Below are 23,137 nucleotides of genomic sequence, written 5' to 3'. Positions count from 1 at the left end.
AGTCATGGTTTCTCATTGCTTAAATATACTGAGTGGCCTAAAATATACTGAGTGGCCTAAAGGTTATGGTTTGTGAAACTTTGAATATTGTATTAGAATGAAGCCTTACTTTTTGTACAGTAAAGGAAATGTCTACATTTTTTTTGACAAATAACACATTTGAACAAAATCAAGCAAAGCATAATTTGTTGTAAACATAAAACGTATTCCCTTAAGTTACAGTAAAATAATAGAAAATGAGCTACTGCTCTGTTAAATCTACCACCATCTAGCTGTAACAACTAAAACTGCAGATGACAGAGCAGAGAGAGATTAATAATGATCTATTACAATGACCCCAGATCAGTATGTACATCTACTCTTTGCTGGCCAGTACAAAATGTTGATTCATTACCAGGACAGTGAAAACAGATAAAGGGACAACTTTAATACATTTTTAAGTGTCTTTAAATATGGTATAAAAATAAATGCAGGAGAGAGTAACAAAGAATTACGTTTTACATAAGACAGAAAACACCTTTTCTTACAGCTCAAATGTGACTTTACAAGTGTAATGAAAACTGTGCTAATTATTGTAGTGCAATAAAATCAATGCAAAATGAACATAACAATTTACATTTATGCATACCGCACAACACTTCCCTTAGCGTGACCAAAGTATCTGTGATTACAGATCGAGTACAGTATAGTGATGATATTTTGAATAGATTTTACTGTTAAGCTCACGTTCCCTTCATTTTTTTTGAATTTCTGACATTATTAGCTCAGCTGAAGAGGGACATACGTGTCCATCAGATATGGTGTAAGTAACTGGACACTTTCTGGAAAGGCATTATCCAGCCCCAATAGTTGTAAAAGTCTCCAAAATGCCTCCCCTTTCCAATAGTAGACATAGATCAGGTAAAATGAATAACAAGTCTTCTCCTTGGACATGCAACATCTGATGTACTGTCCCGCTCATCGTCTGAGTGGAAAGCAAACGGCGATGATGTAGAAATGATATGGTCCTCCTCTATATCCGAGAGTGGCTATGTTTTAGCATGATGGCACAAGACTGGTCAGCCTCTTTGATGTAAGGGGTTTCCCCTGTCAGAAGAAGAAGAGGATAGGGATTGAGAAGATAGAGTAGAAAATGTAATCATATATCCATCCTGACACCATCATGTAATCTTAGCGTGTGGAAAAGTCATACTGTATGTCAGCAGAGGGTGTAAGAGTTCTACCAGTTTGGAATATGGAAGTGTGTGTGAGGGAATGTCTGGGTTATACTGACATCCTATGGGCATCAAGTGTACAACTTGATATGGCATCATGCTGTGTTATGTGATGTCAGACATGCTGTAGGTTCCTGAATCTGAGTAAAGTTCATTCAATTAATACAGTTTACATCAAGAGCTATCAAGAGCTTTATTAATGCACTAATGTGAGGGAAAACACAGGATGACAGTAAGTGAGGTGAGCAACCACATGCAATTTACTGTACCACTCAGCACAGAGCTTTGGCATTATTACCTGGAAGCAAAATCCTTCAAAACAAGTTCTTACTTTTCTGTGGGGACAAGGAGAGAACACAAAATTAATTTACGACATTTTGGCAGGTTGGTTTCAGAGGCCACAATGTGAGACATGCAGGAGAGGTCACATGCCTCTGTCCTGAATCAGCTCAGCTGACTCATCTAAATCTCAGAAGAGTTAACTCATCAAATGCTGCATTTTGTAGCAACCTACATTAATAAAACGTGACTTAACAAGAATAGATGGGTTGGTTGTTCACCACAAAACTGACATTTGCGCAACTATGTGGCAAAACTGACGGGGTTGGTTTAGACTGTTGTCACGACTTCTACCGAAGGTAACTCCTCTCCCTGTTCGGGCGGCGCTCGGCGTCGCCGGTTTACAAGCCGCCACCGATCCCTTTTCTGGTTGTTTTGTCTAGGTTCCTTTTCACACCTGGTTTCAATTGCTTTTATTTCTGTGTGTATATAGGGCACCTGTTACCTGCCTTAATTCGTGCAGGATTAAGCTTGTGAGTATTTGCGTTCGGTATTCTATGCTGTTTATTGTTTTCGCATTTACGTATGTGTATGTAGTGTCGGAACTGTGGTTGTTCCTCTATGTATTGACACGAGTTTCCGTTCCTTCGAGAGCGTAGTTTGGATATTCATCTGGGCCAATTTTGTATTGGTGGACTATGTATACATCTATATTAAACACTCTTCTCAGAAATCCCTGCTCTCCTGCGCCTGACTCCTACACCTCTCACCGAGACGCACCTTATCACAACTGTTGACAACAGCACTTTTTTGCACAATGAGCAAGTTAGCTTCAGAATTTTTGCCATATTAGCATAGACATGACATCAGTCAAAACACCTTAAAACAAGACATGGTGTCAATAACAAGATACGAGCTGAAACGAGCAACCTATGATACCCCACATGGCAGCTTCTTGTAATTGTTGCTAGCTATCTGACGGTTCAGAATCATATCAATGCACGTGCTTAATTTTCGTGACGTTTACCACCAACCCGTTTACTGTATAAAAAACAAAATGAATAGGTCATGTCCAAATATACACTGACGTTCAAAAGTTTGGGGTCACTTAGAAATGTCCTTGTTTTTGAAAGAAATGCATGTTTCTTGTCCATTAAAATATCATCAAATTGATCAAAAAATACAGTTGTTAATGTTGTAAATGACTATTGTAGCTGAAAACGGCTGATTTTTAATGGAATATTTACATAGGCGTACAGAGGAACCTTTATAGGAAACCATCACTCCTGTGTTCCAATGGCATGTTGTGTTAGCTAATCCCAAGTTTATCATTTTAAAAGGCTAATTGATCAGAAAAACCTTTTGCAAATATGTTAGCACAGCTGAAAACTGTTGTTCTGATTAAAGAAGCAATAAAACTGTGTTTCTTTAGACTAGTTGAGTATCTGGAGCATCAGCATTTTTGGGTTCGACTACAGGCTCAAAATTGTCAGAAACAAAGACCTTTCTTCTGAAGCTTGTCAGTCTATTCTTGTTCTGAGAAATTAAGGCTATTTCATGTGAGAAACTGCCAGGAAATTGAAGATCTCGTACAACGCTGTGTACAACTCCCTTCACAGAACAGCACAAACTAGCGCTAATCAGAATTGGAACACAGGAATGATGGTTGCTGATAATGGGCCTCTGTACGCCTACGTAGATATTCCATAAAAAAATATTCCGTTTCCAGCTACAATAGTCATTTACAACATTGAAATGGAAGGAGTATCAGACCACTGCAAATCTACCAAGACCTGGCCGTCCCTCTAAACTTTCAGCTCATACAAGGAGAAGACTGATCAGAGATGCAGCCAAGAGGCCCATGATCACTCTGGATGAACTGCAGAGATCTACAGCTGAGGTGGGAGACTCTGTCCATTGGACAACAATCAGTCGTATATTGCACAAATCTGGCCTTTATGGAAGAGTGGCAAGAAGAAAGCCATTTCTTAAAGATATCCATAAAAAGTGTTGTTTAAAGTTTGCCACAAGCCAGCTGGGAGATACACCAAACATGTGGAAGAAGGTGCTCTGGTCAGATGAAACCAAAATTGAACTTTTTGGCAACAATGCAAAACGTTATGTTTGGCGTAAAAGCAACACAGCTCATCACCCTGAACCAACCACCCCCACTGTCAAACATGGTGGTGGCAGCATCATGGTTTGGGCCTGCTTTTCTTCAGCAGGGACAGGGAAGATGGTTAAAATTGATGGGAAGATGGATGGAGCCAAATACAGGACCATTCTGGAAGAAAACCTGATGGAGTCTGCAAAAGACCTGAGACTGGGACGGAGATTTGTCTTCCAACAAGACAATGATCCAAAACATAAAGCAAAATCTACAATGGAATGGTTCAAAAATAAACATATCCAGGTGTTAGAATGGCCAAGTCAAAGTCCAGACCTGAATCCAATCGAGAATCTGTGGAAAGAACTGAAAACTGCTGTTCACAAATGCTCTCCATCCAACCTCACTGAGCTCGAGCTGTTTTGCAAGGAGGAATGGGAAAAAATTTCAGTCTCTCGATGTGCAAAACTGATAGAGACATACAACAAGCGACTTACAGCTGTAATCGCAGCAAAAGGTGGCGCTACAAAGTATTAACTTAAGGGGGCTGAATAATTTTGCACGCCCAATTTTTCAGTTTTTGATTTGTTAAAAAAGTTTGAAATATCCGATAAATGTCGTTCCACTTCATGATTGTGTCCCACTTGTTGTTGATTCTTCACAAAATAATACAGTTTTATATCTTTATGTTTGTAGCCTGAAATGTGGCAAAAGGTCGCAAAGTTCAAGGGGGCCAAATACTTTCGCAAGGCACTGTATATAGGCACTTTTCTCAAATGAAACACAATGATTCTGTTCAAAAGGAACAAATGTCTTAGGGCCAGATTCTTAGGGCCGGATTCTTAGGGCCGGATTCTTAAGGCAGGATTCTTAGGGCAGGATTCTTAGGGCAGGATTCTTAGGGCAGGATTCTTCGGACCGGATTAAATTAGATCCGCTTTAGCCGATATCTGATGTTTCGATGGTGTTGGAGGTGGAATTGCTTTAGAGCTGTCAAATCCACAAGCAGCTCCCGCCATTATATAGTGGGGCAAAAAAGTATTTAGTCAGCCACCAATTGCAAGTTCTCCCACTTAAAAAGATGAGAGAGGCCTGTAATTTTCATCATAGATACACTTCAACTATGACAGAGAAAATGAGAAAAAAAATCCAGAAAATCATATTGTAGGATTTTTAATGAATTTATTTGCAAATTATAGTGGAAAATAAGTATTTGGTCAATAACAAGAGTTTATCTCAATACTTTGTTATATACCCTTTGTTGGCAATGACAGAGGTCAAATGTTTTCTGTAAATCTTCACAAAGTTTTCACACACTGTTGCTGGTATTTTGGCCCATTCCTCCATGCAGATCTCCTCTAGAGCAGTGATGTTTTGGGGCTGTTGCTGGGCAACACGTACTTTCAACTCCCTTCAAAGATTTTCTATGGGGTTGAGATCTGGAGACTGGCTAGCCCACTCCAGGACCTTGAAATGCTTCTTACAAAGCCACTCCTTCATTGCCCGGGCGGTGTGTTTGGGATCATTGTCATGCTGAAAGACCCAGCCACGTTTCATCTTCAATGCCCTTGCTGATGGAAGGAGGTTTTCACTCAAAATCTCACAATACATGGCCCCATTAATTATTTCCTTTACATGGATCAGTCATCCTGGTCCCTTTGCAGAAAAACAGCCCCAAAGCATGATGTTTCCACCCCCATGCTTCACAGTAGGTATGGTGTTCTTTGGATACAACTCAGCATTCTTTGTCCTCCAAACACGACGAGTTGAGGTTTTACCAAAAAGTTATATTTTGGTTTCATCTGACCATATGACATTCTCCCAATCATCTTCTGGATCATCCAAATGCTCTCTAGCAAACTTCAGACGGGCCTGGACATGTACTGGCTTAAGCAGGGGGACACGTCTGGCACTGCAGGATTTGAGTCCCTGGCGGCGTAGTGTGTTACTGATGGTAGGCTTTGTTACTTTGGTCCCAGCTCTCTGCAGGTCATTCACTAGGTTGCAAGAGTAATAAGTACTACAACAAAAGTTAATTCAATCCTCCCCACCCCCAAAATAAAAAATTAATTAAAACAATGACAAATTACAAAATTAAATTAGAATAGGAATAATGCTAATAATGACTAAATATGACAAATGACAAGAGAGACCAACATATTCACAAAGCAATACAAACAGTAAATTACAAAGAGATAATAGCTACATCGATCTACAAGCTCACATTCACCAACCCCAATGGAAGAGTTTCCATATAGTCCAGGAAGGGTTGTCATATTTTTAGTTGTTGAATTTATTTCTTAAAGCATAGGTAATCTTCTCCATAGGAATACTCTTATTCATTTCAGAGAGCCATCTTGTAATTGGGAGAGGGGAATCGGATTTCCTTCCATGTCAATGCGACATATTTTCTTGCAGTGACAGGGCGATTTCTGTACATTTGATGTTGGAGTTATTCCTCATCTTAGGCAGAACGTTCATATTCATTCAGCTAATTCTCCCAAATAATGTAAGAGGCAGATCTATCCATCTATTCAAGTCATCCACCACCTTCTGACCCAAGACAGTAGTTAAGGTTGTACAAATTTCTTAAGTTATTATCAACTGTGATTCCTAGATATTTGAACCACTGGGGCGACCATCTGAAGGGACCTGTTTTCTCACAGATGCTATAGTCAAAGCGAGTCAGTGGAAATATTTCACTTTTGTCCATGTTGACTTTGTAACCTGACATAGAGCTGTATGTACCCGAAAGCTTTTGTAGTTTTGAGAGGGATCCGGTCGGGTCAGGGAGGAACAAAATAATGTTGTCTAAGAACAATGAGACCTTGTGCGTTATCTGGCCTACCTGAAAGCCCTTTAGGCCAGGATCCGTTCTTATGGCGAGGGGTTCTGTGGCTGGCACAAAAAGGAGTGGGGAAAGTGAACAGCCCTGTCTACTACCTCTAAAGAGTGGGAATGTGGCTGACATCATGCCATTAGTGGTGATCTAAGCTTGCAGTTTATTGTATAAAGTTATAACCCAGTTGACAAACGAAAGTTAAATTTACCAAGGACCTTGAATAGGTATGGCCATAATAGGTATGGCCACTCCAGCCTATCGAAGGCCTTTTCAGCGTCTAGAGATACTGTTATACTATGATCACTCCTCACACTGTGAATTACATTGAATAACCAGCACAAATGATTGGTGGAGGATCAGGTTTGGCAAATATTGTCCTAATCTGTTAGCCAACACCTTAGAAATCAATTTATAGTTGGCATTGAGGAACCTTATCGGCCTATAGGAAGAGCATTGTAGAGGATCTTTATTTTTCTTTATGTATAACTTTTATAATAGCCATGGAAAAGGAGTCCGGAAGGCTCTGCGTCTCAGCAGCTAAATTTAGAACATCCATCAAGAGAGGAATAAGCAAATCCGTAAACTCCCTATAAGACGATTTCTGTTTTTGTAAAGGGCCGATCGTGTTCGTTTTGGTTATCAATTGTAGACAGTATATCATTGCTGGTTCCATTCCATCAGAAGTGTCTAACTTAGAATAGTATTGTTTAAATTAATCATTAAGGCTTTGAAGACCTTACCTTCTTCTTGGCCTGTAACAGCTCCTGATAGGCACTGGAACGGATGAAGCGGCTATAGGAGTCACTCTTCATCAGCTTGAAGATGTGATCCTGTCAAACACAAGGAAATGGTTCAACCACAGGTCACGTAGTAAGAACCCTTGATAAGATTCAACGTTCCAGAATACTTTATGTTCTGAAGAATGTACTGAACAGTATAGTAGCTTATCCAGCTGATACAAAAGTCAGTAACTTGCCTATGTAAAGTTCACAGACTTATTATTATAGCGTTACCTGTGCGTCTTCAAAGGCATAGCGTCCAGGGTCCTTGACATTCTGGGTGGTCTTGTCGTAGCTCTTAGAATCAACATTGATGGCACTGGGAGCTCCAGAGGCCAGGAACTCCTGCCAGATCTCCTGAACCCGGGTCGGGACCTCCCGGATTGGCCTCTTCTTCACCTCCTGGACCGCTAGCCAGAACCTGCAAGACACAACACAGGGGGTGTATGTGTAAAAACAAATATATAGAATTTATAAACAGTACCAGTCAAAAGTTTAGACACTCATTCAAGGGTTTTTCTTTATTTTTACTATTTTCTACATTGTAGAATAATAGTGAAGACATCAACACTATGAAATAACACATATGAAATCATGTAGTATGACTTGATGACAGCTGTGTACACTCTTGGCATTCTCTCATCCAGCATCATGAGGTAGTCACCTGGAATGCATTTCAGTTAACAGGTATGTCTCGTTCAAAGATAATTTATGGAATTTCTTTCCTTGTTAATGTGTTTGAGCCAATCAGTTGTTTTGTGACAAGGTAGGAGTGGTATACAGAAGATATCCCTATTTGGTAAAAGACTAAGTCCATATTATGGCAAGAACAGCTCAAATAAGCAAAGAGGAACTGTCACGCCCTGGTCTTAGTATTTTGTGTTTGCTTTATCTATTTGGTCAGGCCAGGATGTGACATGGGTTTTTGTATGTGGTGTGTTTTGTCTTGGGTTTTTTTCACAGGTATTGGGATTGTAGCTTAGTGGGGTTTTCTAGGTTAGTCTATGGCTGTCTGAAGTGGTTCTCAGAGGCAGGTGTTTATCGTTGTCTCTGATTGGGAACCATATTTAGTGTTTGAGTGTTTTGTGGGCGATTGTCCTTATGTCCTTGTTCTGTCTGTGTTACTTAGCACCAGTATTAGGCTGTTTTGGTTTTCGTGTATCGTTTGTTGTTTTTGTATTTGATTCATGTTTACTTCGTTTTAATTAAACATGGATCGCAATAGCCACGTCGCATTTTGGTCCGACTCTCTTTCACCTATAGAAAACCGTGACAGACCCAAGTTAATCAATGTAAAGGCAATGCTACCAAATACTAATTGAGTGTATGTAAACTTCTGACCCACTGGGAATGTGATGACATAAATAAAAGCTGAAATAAATCATTCTCTCTACTATTATTCTGACATTTCACAAGAAGTGGCTTCTTTTTTGCTGAGCGGCCTCTCAGGTTATGATATAGGACTTGTTTTACTGTGGATATTGATACTTTCGTACTTGTTTCCTCCAGCATCTTCACAAGGTTATTTGCTGTTGTTCTGGGATTGATTTGCACTTTTCACACCAAAGTACGTTCATCTCTAGGAGACAGAACGCGTCTCCTTCCTAAGCGGAATGACGGCTGCGTGGTCCCATGGTGTTCATACTTGCATACTATTGTTTGTACAGATGAACGTGGTACCTTCAGGCATTTGGAAATTTCTCCCAAGGATGAACCAGACATGTGGAGGTCTACAATTTTGTTTCTGAGGTCTTAGCTGATTTCTTTTAATTTTCCCATGATGTCAAGTAGAGGCACCGAGTTTGAATGTAGGCCTTGAAATACATCCAAAGATACACCCCCAACTGACTCAAATGATGTCAATTAGACTTTCAGAAGATTCTAAAGCCAAGACATCATTTTCTGGAATTTTTCAAGCTGTTTAAAGGCACAGTCAATTTTGCATATGTAAACTTCTGACCTAATGGAATTGTGAAACTGAATTATAAGTGAAATAATCTGTCTGTAACCAATTGTTGGAAAAATTACTTGTGTCATGCACAAAGTAGATGTCCTAACCGACTTGCCAAAACTATCGTTTGTTTTCAAGAAATTTGTGGAGTTGTTGAAAAATGAGTTTTAATCACTCCAACCTAAGTGTATGTAAACTTCCGACTTCAACTGTATTTGAATTCATTTTCATTACTCAGTTATGTCCTTTGCTGGTGATAACATCACATCTATCTAATTATAGGGTAATTCATGTGACGGATTAGGTGTAAAATTTCACCTATGACTCTCACTCAGTTAGATAATATCAACTCTCACTTAGTTACATTACCAGATTGACCTAAAGATTACCCTTGGGCAAAACAGTTCAGAGAAGTACCAGCAGAGGGAGTACAGGCAACGTGAAAGTTTATGCAAGGATACATTATGATTGTGTGAGAGAAAGGAAGTGAGTGTATGCATGTGGGGGCGTACGTGCGAAGATATGTGTTATGTGTATGTGTATGCACTGTATCCCCTACCTCAGGTTCTCTGAGCTAAACTCCGACTCCAGGAACTTGAGGAACTGCTCCCTCCCCACCTGATCCTTGAGAACCTCATTGATTCCGAACGCCCACCTCTTCACCCTCTGCTGACCTGGCTCCTTACTGGGGAGAGACACACACAGTCAGACACCACAGTGTATAGCGGGAAACCTCAGTGAACAGTACACACTACACAGCTACAAATCATTATATTATTACCTGACATCCCTCAGGAGATGGTTTTCAGCAGTGCAACTTACAAAGCATTTACTGGTACCACACACTATACTTGTACCATTGTAAAACAACACAGATAAAACATTTAAAAAAGTAAAAAAGACAGTACAAGAAGACAAACCTGGCCTCCAGCTCCCACACAGTGGTGTCGTCTGAGATCCAGGGGTTGGAGGGGTCGGTTGGCGTGATGAAGGGGTCATATTCCACATATTGCTCTGTATAGGCCAACAAACTGGGAGAAAGAAAACAAACTATTCAGTTCAGTCAGGTAAAGTGGACAGAAAAGGTAACAATGTTTCATGCCGCTTGGGGAACTCAGGATATGACTAAGAGCAGTGCTATACAGTATTTGACCTTCGAAGATAGCAGGAACTGAAATAACCTAGCATATTTACTCGAACACAATAGTGAGTAACCCAGGCAACTAAGGATGGGAATCTACATTCTGTTCAGTGTTACGGCACAGGAAATGACAAAAAGCCTTAGTGCTGATGATACACATCCGGGTATTGTTTGGACTACACACTTTTCAAGGTTGTCTAAGCACTTAATTACTGGCTACAATAAACAATAAAGAGTTCAACAATGGATCAATGGGGGGGGGGGTGGAAAGAAGGAGAACGTAGCTCACCTCTCGGCCACTTTGGACATTTTCAGTCGATGTCTGTCTAATTGCCCTCCCCAATAAGTAATCTGGAAAAACATGGGGAAATAATATTTTGTGAATATATTATTGTGAAGAGAAAACCAACCAGGCAGTCCAGCACGCCCTACATTACCTGGTCCTGTAGCTCCTCCTCTGTGGCCGGCTTGGCCTCTGGGGCAGCGGTGTGGGTGGGGCTGTGGGTGCGCACATCATTCTGAGGCCCATATACAGACTAAGGCAGAGAGACAATCAAACAGAACCCACCAAAGTCAAACTCGAACAACAGTGTTTTCAAGTGACCTGTTATTCAGAAGCAGTGGATTTATTAGACACTCTAACCTTTCTTGTCTTGTGGGGGTTTTTCATTCTGGAGGACTTCTTTATGTCAACTTCTGTTGTGTTTACACATCCGGGCTGGAGAGCAACAAAAATCAGCAGTATAAATTAATAAAATAAACACCTTCAGAGAGCATTCTCTGCCTCCTCTTATTGATTCACTAGCGGCTCAGGTAGGACTGTTTAGTGAACCCAGCAAACCATAGCCTACTTCTTCTATTGCAATTTGCTGCATGCGCAGTCAAACATGGTCTTGTGAAATATTAATGTAAAAATTCTAATAAAAAATCCAAACAATCAATGTGTCACTGAGAAATAAAACATATTGTCGGTACGTTGTGCATGGTTAAACAAAGGGTACAATCAAGGCATCCTCCAGAATCACGGTGGTTAAGTGGTTTGACGAGGCTGCTGTGAAATTAGAAAGGAACCTGATTATAATACTCCGAGAATGCATCAATTAATCCTGTTATTTTCCAATTAAGCTCATGGCCGGAGAGGCTGATCCATTCCCGAGTGGAAGCTAATGCTAAGAAGGATATGTGTCTGAATGGATGATGAGGTCAAACAGACCACTGGAGAGCTCTATGTTAATAAAACCAAAAAATTTGGGGGGGGGGGGAATTGACAGTACAGTAATAACATTTAGATATTACAGCAGACAAAGAAGAAAGAAAATATCTCTGCCTTTACCAAGCTCTGAAAATGTGATTATTATCCAAATCCATTACATTATTCACACTGAACGGTGAAGGAAATTGCTTTGAAGACTGAAAAAATGCACAGGTTAGGTTCTTTGTCATTTTATAAAAAGACATCTAATAAATAAACCATGAAAATTAATACAATTTCTAAGATAAGAACAACTTAGGTTGTTGACAAATCATATTTCTAAACATATATACATGACCAACGACAACAATATTGCACAAAGGAATACTAAGTTTTCAATACCTATCGTGGAAGTTCAGCGCTATAGCACGATTTAAATTTAAAGGCAATGTTACTGTGTTCACGGAGACTGCATTCACAGTATACGCTGCATATGTCGGCTCAATCGGAAATTAACTTAAAATTTTAATTATTCTACGAAGCTGAACTTCAGCGATATGGATTTAATTTGAGCACAACCTCCAGTTAACTGAATACTGCAGTGGAAAATTTGCCCAAATACTGTAGCTAGATGTTATGGAAATAATGTGACTCTTGAAGCATACGATTTTAAAAGCACAATAAACTCACCACAGGTCTGTGCACATCCCAAAATGCTCTTTCTTGACTATCGAGAATTTTCCTCTCAATCTTATCCCTTTTCTTGTCAACTCTGAGGAGATACACAGTACAGGCAATTACTTTTTTGGTATTTTACATAAACAAATTTTGTGTAATTATTACTGTTTTATCTTTGCCACTTCCCCTGGCCTAAAATTTGGTGTTATTAGGAAACTGATGAGAAGTGGTAGTTAGAGATGAGGGCATATCAAGGCATACAGTACTACATTTGTTTCATTTGGAAACTTACTTTGCTTGTGCTTCTGCTTGCATAAATATGAACTCCCATTTCCTGGCAAATGCTCTCTGTAGCCTCGCTAAGCTCTCCTGAATCAGCAATAAGCATAAAAAATCCAGACAGTTATCCCATGACATACAGTGGCTTGTGAAAGTATTCACATGCCTTGGATTTTTTCCTATTTTGTTGCCATACAACTTGGAATTCAAATATATTTTGGGGGGGGTATGTATTATTTTATTTACACAACATGCCTACCACTTTGAAGATGCAAAATAGTTTTTATTGTGAAACAAACAAGAAATAAGACATAAAAAAAACAGAAAACTTGAGAGTGCATAACTATTCACCCCCCAAAGTCAATACTTTGTAGAGCCACCTTTTGCAGAAATTACAGCTGCAAGTCTCTTGGGGTATGTCTCTATACGCTTGGCACATCTAGCCACTGGGATTTTTTTTTCAAGTTGGATGGGTCCCGCTGGTGTATAGCAATCTTTATGTCATACCACAGATTCTCAATTGGATTGAGGTCGGGGCTTTGACTAGGCCATTCCAAGACATTTAAATATTTCCCCTTAAACCACTCGAGTGTTGCTTTAGCAGTATGCTAAGGTTCATTGTCCTGCTGGAAGGTGAACCTCTGTCCCAGTCTCTAATCTATGGAAGACTGAAACAGTTTTCCCTCAAGAATGTCCCTGTATTTAGCCCTTTTATTCATTCATTCAATTCTGACCAGTTTCTCAGTCCCTGCCGATGAAAAATTATGGTATTTTTGGGTTGATGAGAGGTGTTAGGTTTGCGCCAGACATAGCATTTTCCTTGATGGCCAAAAAGCTCAATTTTAGTCTCATCTGGACAGAGTACCCTCTTCCATATGTTTGGGGAGTCTCCCACATGCCTTTTGGTGAACACCAAACGTGTTTGCTTATTTTTTTATTTAAACAATGGCTTTTTTCTGGCCACTCTTCCATAAAGCCGTGCTCTGTGGCGTGTACGGCTTAAAATGGTCCTATGGACAGATACTCCAATCTCCGCTGTGGAGCTTTGCAGATTCTTCAGGGTTATATTTGGTCTCTTTGTTGCCTCTCTAATTAATGCCCTTCTTGTCTGGTCCATGAGTTTTAGTGGGAGGCCCTCTCTTGGCAGGTTTGTTGGGGTGCCATATTCTTTCCATTTTTTTAAATAATGGATTTAATGGAGCTCTGTGGGATTTTCAGTTTCTGATATTTTTTATAACCCAACCCTGATATGTACTTCTCCACAACTTTGTCCTTGACCTGTTTGGAGAGCTCCTTCGTCTTTGTGGTGCCACTTGCTTGGTGGTTCCCCTTGCTTAGTGGTGTGCAGACTCTGGGGCCATACAGAACATGTTTATACATACTGAGATCATAAGACAGATCATGTGACACTTAGATTTCACACAGATGGACTTTATTTAACTAATTATGTGAATTATGAAGGTAATTGGTTGCACCAGATCTTATTTGGGGGCTTTATAGCAAAGGGGATGAATACATATGCACAAACCACTTTTTTATTTATTTTTTAAACAAGTTATTTTTTCAATTTCACTTCACCAATTTGGACTATTTTGTGTATGTCCATTACATGAAATCCAAATAAAAATCTATTTCAATTACAGGTTGTGATGCAACAAAATAGGAAAAACGCCAAGGAGGATGAATACTTTTGCAAGGCACTGTAATACAATAACACAATAATACCAACAGAACAAAAGGCTTTCGCTGTGAGGATACAAATCAGGCTGATATCAATATTAATTACTCTACTGCTAACAAAATAAAGAGAGAATTGTGATATGAACAGAGAAGACCTCTTACCGCCTCATAATCTGCTAGCTCCAGACGAGCTTTGTTTTGCATTGTTCTTTTGCACAGGTAAACAGCTGAGAGACAGAACAAACGTATCAGAAAACAGAGAAAACTACTGTTGACAGATGCTGGCTGTTGATCAAGTTTTACTTTGCCAAACCCTTCCTGCAACAGCTGCAGACTCGGCCACAACATGGAGATGCCTCTGGAAAAGTAAATCCCTATGACCATAGAGTACAATGTGGCTTGTTAATGCACCTTAACAAAATCCTTAACTGGTCCTAACCTGTTTACCGAAACCACTCAATGGCCAATCTAAACTAGCCTGTAAATTACACAGGTCAATAACCATAGCACATCTGTGAAATTGAACAGGGACTTGGAAGGAAACACCTTCCCTCCCATTCCATCAATATTTCTCCTACCCTCTATCCCTCTCTACACTGACCATCTGTAGAGATTCCATTATTCCATTACCCCTGTACGTGTATTCATTAGAAAGTGTCAATCATGCCATTCTGTTGTCTAGTACAAAGTAATTAGAGGTTCCCTAATGCTATGGTTATTCCCATTTCATTCATTAGTCTTCCTACCCCAACACAAAAGGAGAGGAAATTAATGTGTTTGGTGTTAGCTATGCGCTACAGGTGTTTAATAAACTCAGCTTTATTTCCTCTTTTATCGGTTTACACAATCAAACATCTCCCTCGCCTGGTCAATCCCTTCCCCCCCATCTCCATTTCCCTCCATGCAATCAGCACTTCAACAACACAATAGGGATGAATCAAAGACCTGCATTGGGGATGCAAATGGCTCTCTATATGGCTGGTGTGGTTCTTGCAACTCACATACAAAATAAGACTCAAACTAACACAGCCCTATCTTTTCCATTAAACCACCATTTTTGGTTCTGTTTTCTTCTGCTAAGCTGGAGCTTTGGGTTACAATGTACAACATGTCAGATGCTATACAAAAGTGTGCCTAGATTCAATCCAAAGGTTTGAAGATCCGTGCTATAGCGCAATTGAAATTTAAAAGCAATGTTCCTGCGTTTGCGGGGAATGACTGCATTGATAGTAAACGCCGCATATGACGACTCAATCGAAAATACTATTTTAATTCCAATCACACTTTAAGGCGGATCTTCCGTGCTACGGATTGAAAGTAGCCCAAAATCTATTTTTATCTATATATGGTTACATTCAATGCACCATCCAGCCTTCCATTGTGTAATACTATTCACTTCTGCTAAGGCTCTTACCATAGTCTGTATTTTCTGGCTCCCAGCAGTTTGATGGCCAGAAGTAGGGGGTCTGAGAAGAGTGATTGTAAGAAGAAAAGAGTGAGGGACGAGGCAGCTAAAGAACTGAGACACCTTTATCTAAGAACTGTTCTAAGAACGGAGTCACCTTGATCTAAGAACTGTTCTAAGAACGGAGTCACCTTAATCTAAGAACTGATCTAAGAACTGAGACACCTTGATTTAAGAACTGATCTAAGAACTGAAACACCATTATCTAAGAACTTTTCTAAGAACTGAGACACCTTGATCTCCGAACTGATCTAAGAACTGTTCTAAGAACTGAGTCACCTTGATCTAAGAACTGATCTAAGAACTGAGACACCGTGATTTAAGAACTGATCTAAGAACTGAGACACCATTATCTAAGACCTGTTCTAAGAACTGAGACATCTTGATCTATGAACTGATCTAAGAATTGAGATGCCTTGATCTAAGAACTGAGACACCTTTATCTAAGAACTGATCTAAGAACTGAGACACCTTTATCTAAGAACTGATCTAAGAACTGAGATGCCTGGCTAAAATTCCCATTAGGCCCTTGAGCGAGGCACTTTAGTTGCCTCGGTAAAACATCTAGCAATATAAATGGATTAAGTGTAAAAGATATAGCACTCAACAAAGACATATGGATTGAGTCCTCCCTGTGTGGTCTGATATGGATTGGATGAGATAAAGAAGGAGTACATTATAGTACATATAAGAGCCATACAGCCTATGAATTCACTGTACCTGAAACCTGTAAAAAGTGCCGTCGTCTTTGAGTGTGAGTACGTGGTCTGAGATAGGGAAGAAGTAGCCATGGGCAGCCATCAGGGTCCCTATGTGAAGGGCCTCCACTGGACAACACAAACAACATCATATAATTTTCCACCACAGCACCCCTAATATTCCCATTGTCCCCTTTGAAACATCCCACTTCCCCCCTCCACCGGGGTATGGCATATGAGGTCAGCATAGTACCTTTAGGGACGGCCTGAAAGGTAATTCTGACCCCATATGCCATATCTGTTACCCCTCCTAATGTAAAATGAAACACATTATATTTTTATCACTATTTCCACCTTGTCTCTCTGTATCTAGAATGTGTACGACCCAGCTATGCATTAATAAATGATCACTCATTAATGTTTAAAGATACACTATATACAAAATGGACACCCTTTCAAATTAGTGGATTCTGCTATTTCAGCCACACCCGTTGCTGACAGGTGCAAATAATAGAGTAGACAGCCATGCAATCGCCATAGACAAACATTGGCAGTAAATTGGCCTTACTGCAGAGCTCAGTGACTTTCAACGTGGCACTGTCAGTTTGTAAAATGTCTGCCCTGCTAGAGCTGCCCCGGTCAACTGTAAGGGCTGTTATTGGGAAGTGGAAACGTCTAGAAGCAGCAACGGCTCAGTCACGAAGTGGTAAGCCAGACAAGATCACAGAACGGGACCACAGATTGCTGAAGCGTGTAGTGTGTAACAAATAGTCTGTCCTCGGTTGCAACACTGACTACTGAGTTCCAAACTGACTCTGGAAGCAACGTCAGCACAAGAACTGTTCGTCGGGAGCTTCATGAAATTGGTTTCAATGGCTGAGCAGCCGCACACAAGCCTAAGATCACCATGTGCAATGCCAAGCGTCAGCTAGAGTGGTGTAACGCTCACCGCCATTGGACTCTGGTGCAGTGGAAACGCATACTCTGGTGTGATGAACCACGCTTCACCATCTGGCAGTCCAACGGACAAATCTGGGTTTTGCGGATGCCAGGAAAACGCTACCTGCCCCAATACATAGAGCCAACCGTAAAGTTTGGTGGAGGAGGAATAATGATCTGGGGATGTTTGTCATGGTTCAGGCTAAGCCCCTTAGTTCCAGTGAAGGGAAATCTTAACACTACAGTGTACAATGACATTCTAGACAATTCTGTGCTTCCGACTTTGTGGCAAAAGTTTTGGGAAGGCCTTTTCCTGTTTCAGCATGACAATGCCCCAGTGCACAAAGCGAGGTCCATACAGAAATGGTTTGTCGAGATCTGTGTGTCCACATACTTTTGGTCATATAGTGTATGTTTAGCTTACTCATAAATGTGCCCTTTCAGTGTATTTGTGTGTGGATGTGTGTGATATGTTTTATGCATTGTATGCTTGTGTGAGATTTTTAGTCTACAATTTGGATACAGTGTTTTGAACCAAAACAGAAAAATTGTTATAGATAAAGCAATTACAGAAAGAAAGAGACAGATATTCTCTTCTGTTGGGAAGCTACACAGATGGCATACTGTATATTCTGAAAGAGGATTTGTACATGCATCTATATTACTGTTTGGTTAGAGCTTCAGACACAGGGGATATCAAACAGGATTAAAGACGAATCCTGTCACCCCCCAAAATAACTTTTAACAAATTTATGGATTGTTAGCACATAGCCCTAAGTGCTAAAGCATGCATTTATAACCACCAACTGTGGATAAAAGTGTCTAGAGGTACATAGCTGCTTTGTAGGCTAATCGGATTCATATCCTAAACAAAGGATGGAACAGGAGAATAAAAAATATCCTTTTTTAAACTGAAATAGAAATGAGTGTCTGGCTTGGGGAGTGTCCTCAAATTGTTATTCCCTAGCTAATGTAAAGCTATCTGACTTTTTGACCCCCGACTCCACTCGTGTGCCCTGTAATCGTCTTTACAGTGACTCAGCCATTAAAATGTACTGTACTGTCCTCGTGAATACCATGGCATGCAGATTATAATTAATTTCTATACTAGAATGTTCTAATGAGCGTATTGGGACTTGTGTTCTATATCATTTGTAATCAAATTTTTCTCACAGGACCATTGGGACCTCAAACAAGATTCTCTCAAGCTTAAATGTGTTTCTGTGCAATTTCCTGCTCGTCAGACCTTGTGAGTGACGACACAGTGCAATGAGATTCCTCAATCATTCCTCTTGAGGTAAAGGAATCAGAGATTCAGTCTGAACCTGTTTTCTGCTGAAGCATAGGCTCAGGTATTTCAGCCTGACTGCAGTGCTTTTGAGAGTTCTCCAGTGCTCCACGGTCCATGCGCAATTTGTGGAGTGCTGTTGAGTCAGCTTTGTTTTAAAAAGTGAAAATAAAATCACTAATGCGGGTGAATCGACCCGTCCATACCAAGGCATGCACCAGAAGGTGCACACATAGGAAAACACACACACACATCAAGGGCTCTTTATGATTGTCTTATTGAACAGGCCGTGTTGTGGAGCTGTTAACTGAGTGCTTTGAAAACAGGTAGGTAGACGAGGAAATACAATAGAGTCTCAACAGACTTTATCCAGGTATGGAGCCTGAGGGAGAGAAGACAGGCCAATTCTTTTTCTGTCCAGCAATCAAAGGCTTCCCCTCTCCTCTAAATCAGTGACATGGGTTATACCTATTGCCTCCTTCTGTCCGCCATTGAAAACCTTCCCCCTTCCTCTCACTCCATGGCAAAGTGATAATAACCAACCTTTTGAAACATGTTGTTCCCTTTGAGTGACGTGACTTAATATGATGGCGCCTACTAGGTTATATAATCAAATCAATTGCTTTAGAAAAGCACTGCTACCGAATGCATTGAGGTTTTAGAGAAACAAAGTCTCATTTTAGGCTACTTTTCAACTAATGTCACAATGATTCTAATTAGCCATTGACATATTAAACATGGAAGGAACTTCTCAAGAATAAGGGTGTTGTATGTAACATAACTGCAAATGACTCACTCTTTCACATGTCTAGTGTCACATAAGTAAAGACATGAGGACACTAATGAGCATACATTACCTTGATCATCAATGTTCAAGTTTTTGATCATCCACTGTACAATGTCAGAACCTGGAATGGAAAACAACATACATAAATACACCCAAAGCATACTGTACAGCACCTTTTAGCACAGTGATGTAAATTGTAGAATGGAGTCGGCCTCTTTATTACATGCAAATTCCTCTCAGGTAGAATAATTGTGAGGGGGTAATTGTCAATCCAAAACAATATGCTTTTATTACAGCCATTCAAGAGCTTGGGACTATAAAGTTTCATCTGCATTTTTGTCCAAATGTAGTTGTTCTGTTCAATGTTCTCTACCTACAGTGGGGAGAACAAGTATTTGATACACTGCCGATTTTGCGGGTTTTCCTACTTACAAAGCATGTAGAGTAGAGGTCGACCGATTAATCGGAATGGCCAATTAATTAGGGCCAATTTCTTGTTTTCATGACAATCGGAAATCTGTATTTTGGTTGCCGATTTGCTGATTTTAATTTTTTTTTTAAATACCTTTATTTAACCAGGCAAGTTAGTTAAGAACACATTCTTATTTTCAATGACGGCCTAGGAACAGTGGGTTAACTGCCTCGTTCAGGGGCAGAATGACAGATTTTCACCTTGTCAGCTCGGGGGAACCAATCTTGTAACATTACAGTTAACTAGTCCAACGCAATAACGACCTGCCTCTCTCTCGTTGCACTCCACAAGGAGACTGACTGCATGTTAAGCGAATGCAGTAAGCCAAGGTAAAGCATTAAACTTATCTTATAAAAAAACAATCAATCATAATCACTAGTTAACTACACATGGTTGATGATATTACTAGATATTATCTAGCGTGTCCTGCATTTACATATAATCTGACTGATAATACAAGCATACAAGTATCTGACTGAGCGGTGGTAGGCAGAAGAGGTGCGTAAACATTCATTCAAACAGCACTTTCGTGCGATTTTCCAGCAGCTCTTCATTTGTGCATCAAGCATTGTGCTGTTTATGACTTCAAGCCTATCAACTCCCGAGATTAGTCTGGTGTAACCGAAGTGAAATGGCTAGCTAGTTAGCGCGCGCTAATAGTGTTTCAAACTTTGGGTAACGCTGCTTTGATGGTGGCTGTTGTCATTGTGTTGCTGGTTCGAGCCCAGGGAGGAGTGAGGAGAGGGATGGAAGCTATACTGTTAAAGTGCCTAGAAGAACATCCAATAGTCAAAGGTTAATGAAATACAAATGGTATAGAGGGAAATAGTCCTATAATTCCTATAATAACTACAACCTAAAACTTCTTACTTGGGAATATTGAAGACTCATGTTAAAAGGAACCACAAGCTTTAATATGTTATCATGTTCTGAGCAAGGAACTGAAACGTTAGCTTTCTTACATAGCACATATTGCACTTTTACTTTCTTCTCCAACACTTTGTTTTTGCATTATTTAAACCAAATTGAACATGTTTCATTATTTACTTGAGGCTAAATATATTTTATTGATGTATTATATTGTTAAAATAAGTGTTCATTCAGTAATGTTGTAATTGTCATTATTACAAATACATTTTTTTAAATAAATCGGCCGATTTAATCGGTATCGGCCTTTTGGTCCTCCAATAATCGGTATCGGTGTTGAAAAATCATAATCGGTCAACCTCTAATGTAGAGGTCTGTAATTTTTATCATAGGTACACTTCAACTGTGAGAGACGGAATCTAAAACAAGAATCCAGAAAACCACATTGTATGATTTTTAAGTAATTAATTAGCATTTTATTGCATGACATAAGCATTTGTTTACCTACCAACCAGTAAGAATTCCGGCTCTCACAGACCTGTTAGTTTTTCTTTAAGAAGCCTTCCTGTTCTCCACTCATTACCTGTATTAACTGCACCTGTTTGAACTCGTTACCTGTATAAAAGACACCTGTCACACACTCAATCAAACAGACTCCAACCTCTCCACTATGACCAAGACCAGAGAGCTGGGTAAGGACGTCAGGGATAAAATTGGAGACCTGCACAAGGCTGGGATGGGCTACAGGACAATAGGCAAGCAGCTTGGTGAGAAGGCAACAACTGTTGGCACAATTATTAGAAAATGGAAGAAGTTCAAGATGACGGTCAATCATCCTCGGTCTGGGGCTCCATGCAAGATCTCACCTGGTGGGGCATCAATGATCATGAGGAAGGTGAGGGATCAGCCCAAAACTACACGGCAGGACCTGGTCAATGACCTGAAGAGAGCTGGGACCACAGTCTCAAAGAAAACCATTAGTAACACACTACGCCGTCATTGATTAAAATCCTGCAGCGCACGCAAGGTCCCCCTGCTCAAGCCAGTGCATGTCCAGGCCCGTCTGAAGTTTGCCAATGACCATCCGGATGATCCAGAGAAGGAATGGGAGAAGGTCATGTGGTCTGATGAGACAAAAATAGAGCTTTTTGGTCTAAACTCCACTCGCCCTGTTTGGAGGAAGAAGAAGGTTGAGTAAAACCCCAAGAACACCATCCCAACCGTGAAGCATGGATGTGGAAACATCATTCTTTGGGGATGCTTTTTTGCAAAGGGAACAGGACGACTGCACCGTATTGAGGGGAGGATGGATGGGGCCATGTATCGCGAGATCTTGGCCAACAACCTCCTTCCCTCAGTAAGAGCATTGATGATGGGTCGTGGCTGGGTCCTCCAGCATGACAACGACCCGAAACCAGGGCAACGAAGGAGTGGCTCCGTAAGAAGAATCTCAAGGTCCTGGAGTGGGCTCGCCAGTCTCCAGACCTGAACCCAATATAAAATCTTTGGAGGGAGCTGAAAGTCTGTATTGCCCAGCGACAGCCCCGAAACCTGAAGGATCCGGAGAAGGTCTGTATGGAAGAGTGGGCCAAAATCCCTGCTGCAGTGTGTGCAAACCTGGTCAAGAACTACAGGAAACGTATGATCTCTGTAATTGCAAACAAAGGTTTCTGTACCACATATTAAGTTCTGCTTTTCTGATGTATCAAATACTTATGTCATGCAATAAAATGCAAATTAATTACTTAAAAATCATACAATGTGATTTTCTGAATTTGAGTTTTTTTAGATTCCGTCTCTCACAGTTGAAGTCTACCTATGATAAAAAATTACAGACCTCTACATGCTTTGTATGTGGGAAAACCTGCAAAATCGGCAGTGTATCAAATACTTGTTCTCCCCACTGTATATAGTACTCTAAATATCCCAATGCATGTTGTTGAATTCAAAAGAATAGTAGATAAAAATTGCTGACACCATTCAAATCAGAACATTAAAGCCAATTATCTCAGAATCATCTTTTTGCAGATAGAACCTTAGAGTCCCAAGCTCTCTCATTAGAAACAACCTAACTCTGTTCCCATTAATACAAATTACACCCCTGATAAGAGTGTCTGGAACAGTCATGGCATAACCTGTCTAACTAACGCTAAGCAGGACAACTTAATACATATACACTGATTATACCAAACATTAGGTGCCCTCAGAACAGCCTCAATTCGTCGGGGGATGGACTCTATAAGGTGTCGAAAGTGTTCTACAGGGATGATGACCCATGTTGACTCCAATGCTTCCCACAGTTGTGTCAAGTTGGCTGGATGTCCTTTGGGTGGTGGACCATTCTTGATACGCACGAGAAACTGTTGAGCTGTTGAGCTCGAAAAACCCAGCAGCGTTGCAGTTCTTGACACAAACTGATGCGCCTGGTACCTACTACCATACCCTGTTCAAAGGCACTTAAATATTTTGTTTGCCCATT

General features: G+C 40.3%; 1 protein-coding gene across 1 annotated transcript in view; it reads right to left on the bottom strand.

Annotated features, from left to right (window-relative positions):
• Window positions 1-401: 401 nt before the first annotated feature.
• rgs7a (regulator of G protein signaling 7a) overlaps window positions 402-23,137 on the bottom strand; it is a 123,920-nt gene continuing 101,184 nt past the window's right edge. The window contains exons 4-18 of the mRNA XM_064934172.1: window positions 19,390-19,440; window positions 16,328-16,434; window positions 15,557-15,608; window positions 14,305-14,369; window positions 12,476-12,552; window positions 12,196-12,277; window positions 10,957-11,031; window positions 10,751-10,849; window positions 10,603-10,664; window positions 10,093-10,203; window positions 9,732-9,857; window positions 7,456-7,642; window positions 7,183-7,272; window positions 1,513-1,549; window positions 402-1,086 (exon numbers count right to left, since the gene is read on the bottom strand). Coding sequence (XP_064790244.1) covers window positions 1,529-1,549; window positions 7,183-7,272; window positions 7,456-7,642; window positions 9,732-9,857; window positions 10,093-10,203; window positions 10,603-10,664; window positions 10,751-10,849; window positions 10,957-11,031; window positions 12,196-12,277; window positions 12,476-12,552; window positions 14,305-14,369; window positions 15,557-15,608; window positions 16,328-16,434; window positions 19,390-19,440 — 1,205 coding nt within the window. The 3' untranslated portion in view covers window positions 402-1,086; window positions 1,513-1,528. The remainder of the gene's footprint in view (window positions 1,087-1,512; window positions 1,550-7,182; window positions 7,273-7,455; window positions 7,643-9,731; window positions 9,858-10,092; window positions 10,204-10,602; window positions 10,665-10,750; window positions 10,850-10,956; window positions 11,032-12,195; window positions 12,278-12,475; window positions 12,553-14,304; window positions 14,370-15,556; window positions 15,609-16,327; window positions 16,435-19,389; window positions 19,441-23,137) is intronic.

This window comes from Oncorhynchus masou, chromosome 24 (assembly GCF_036934945.1).
Source record: "Oncorhynchus masou masou isolate Uvic2021 chromosome 24, UVic_Omas_1.1, whole genome shotgun sequence".
NCBI lineage: Eukaryota > Metazoa > Chordata > Actinopteri > Salmoniformes > Salmonidae > Oncorhynchus > Oncorhynchus masou.
This window is presented reverse-complemented; position numbering and strand designations above follow the sequence as displayed.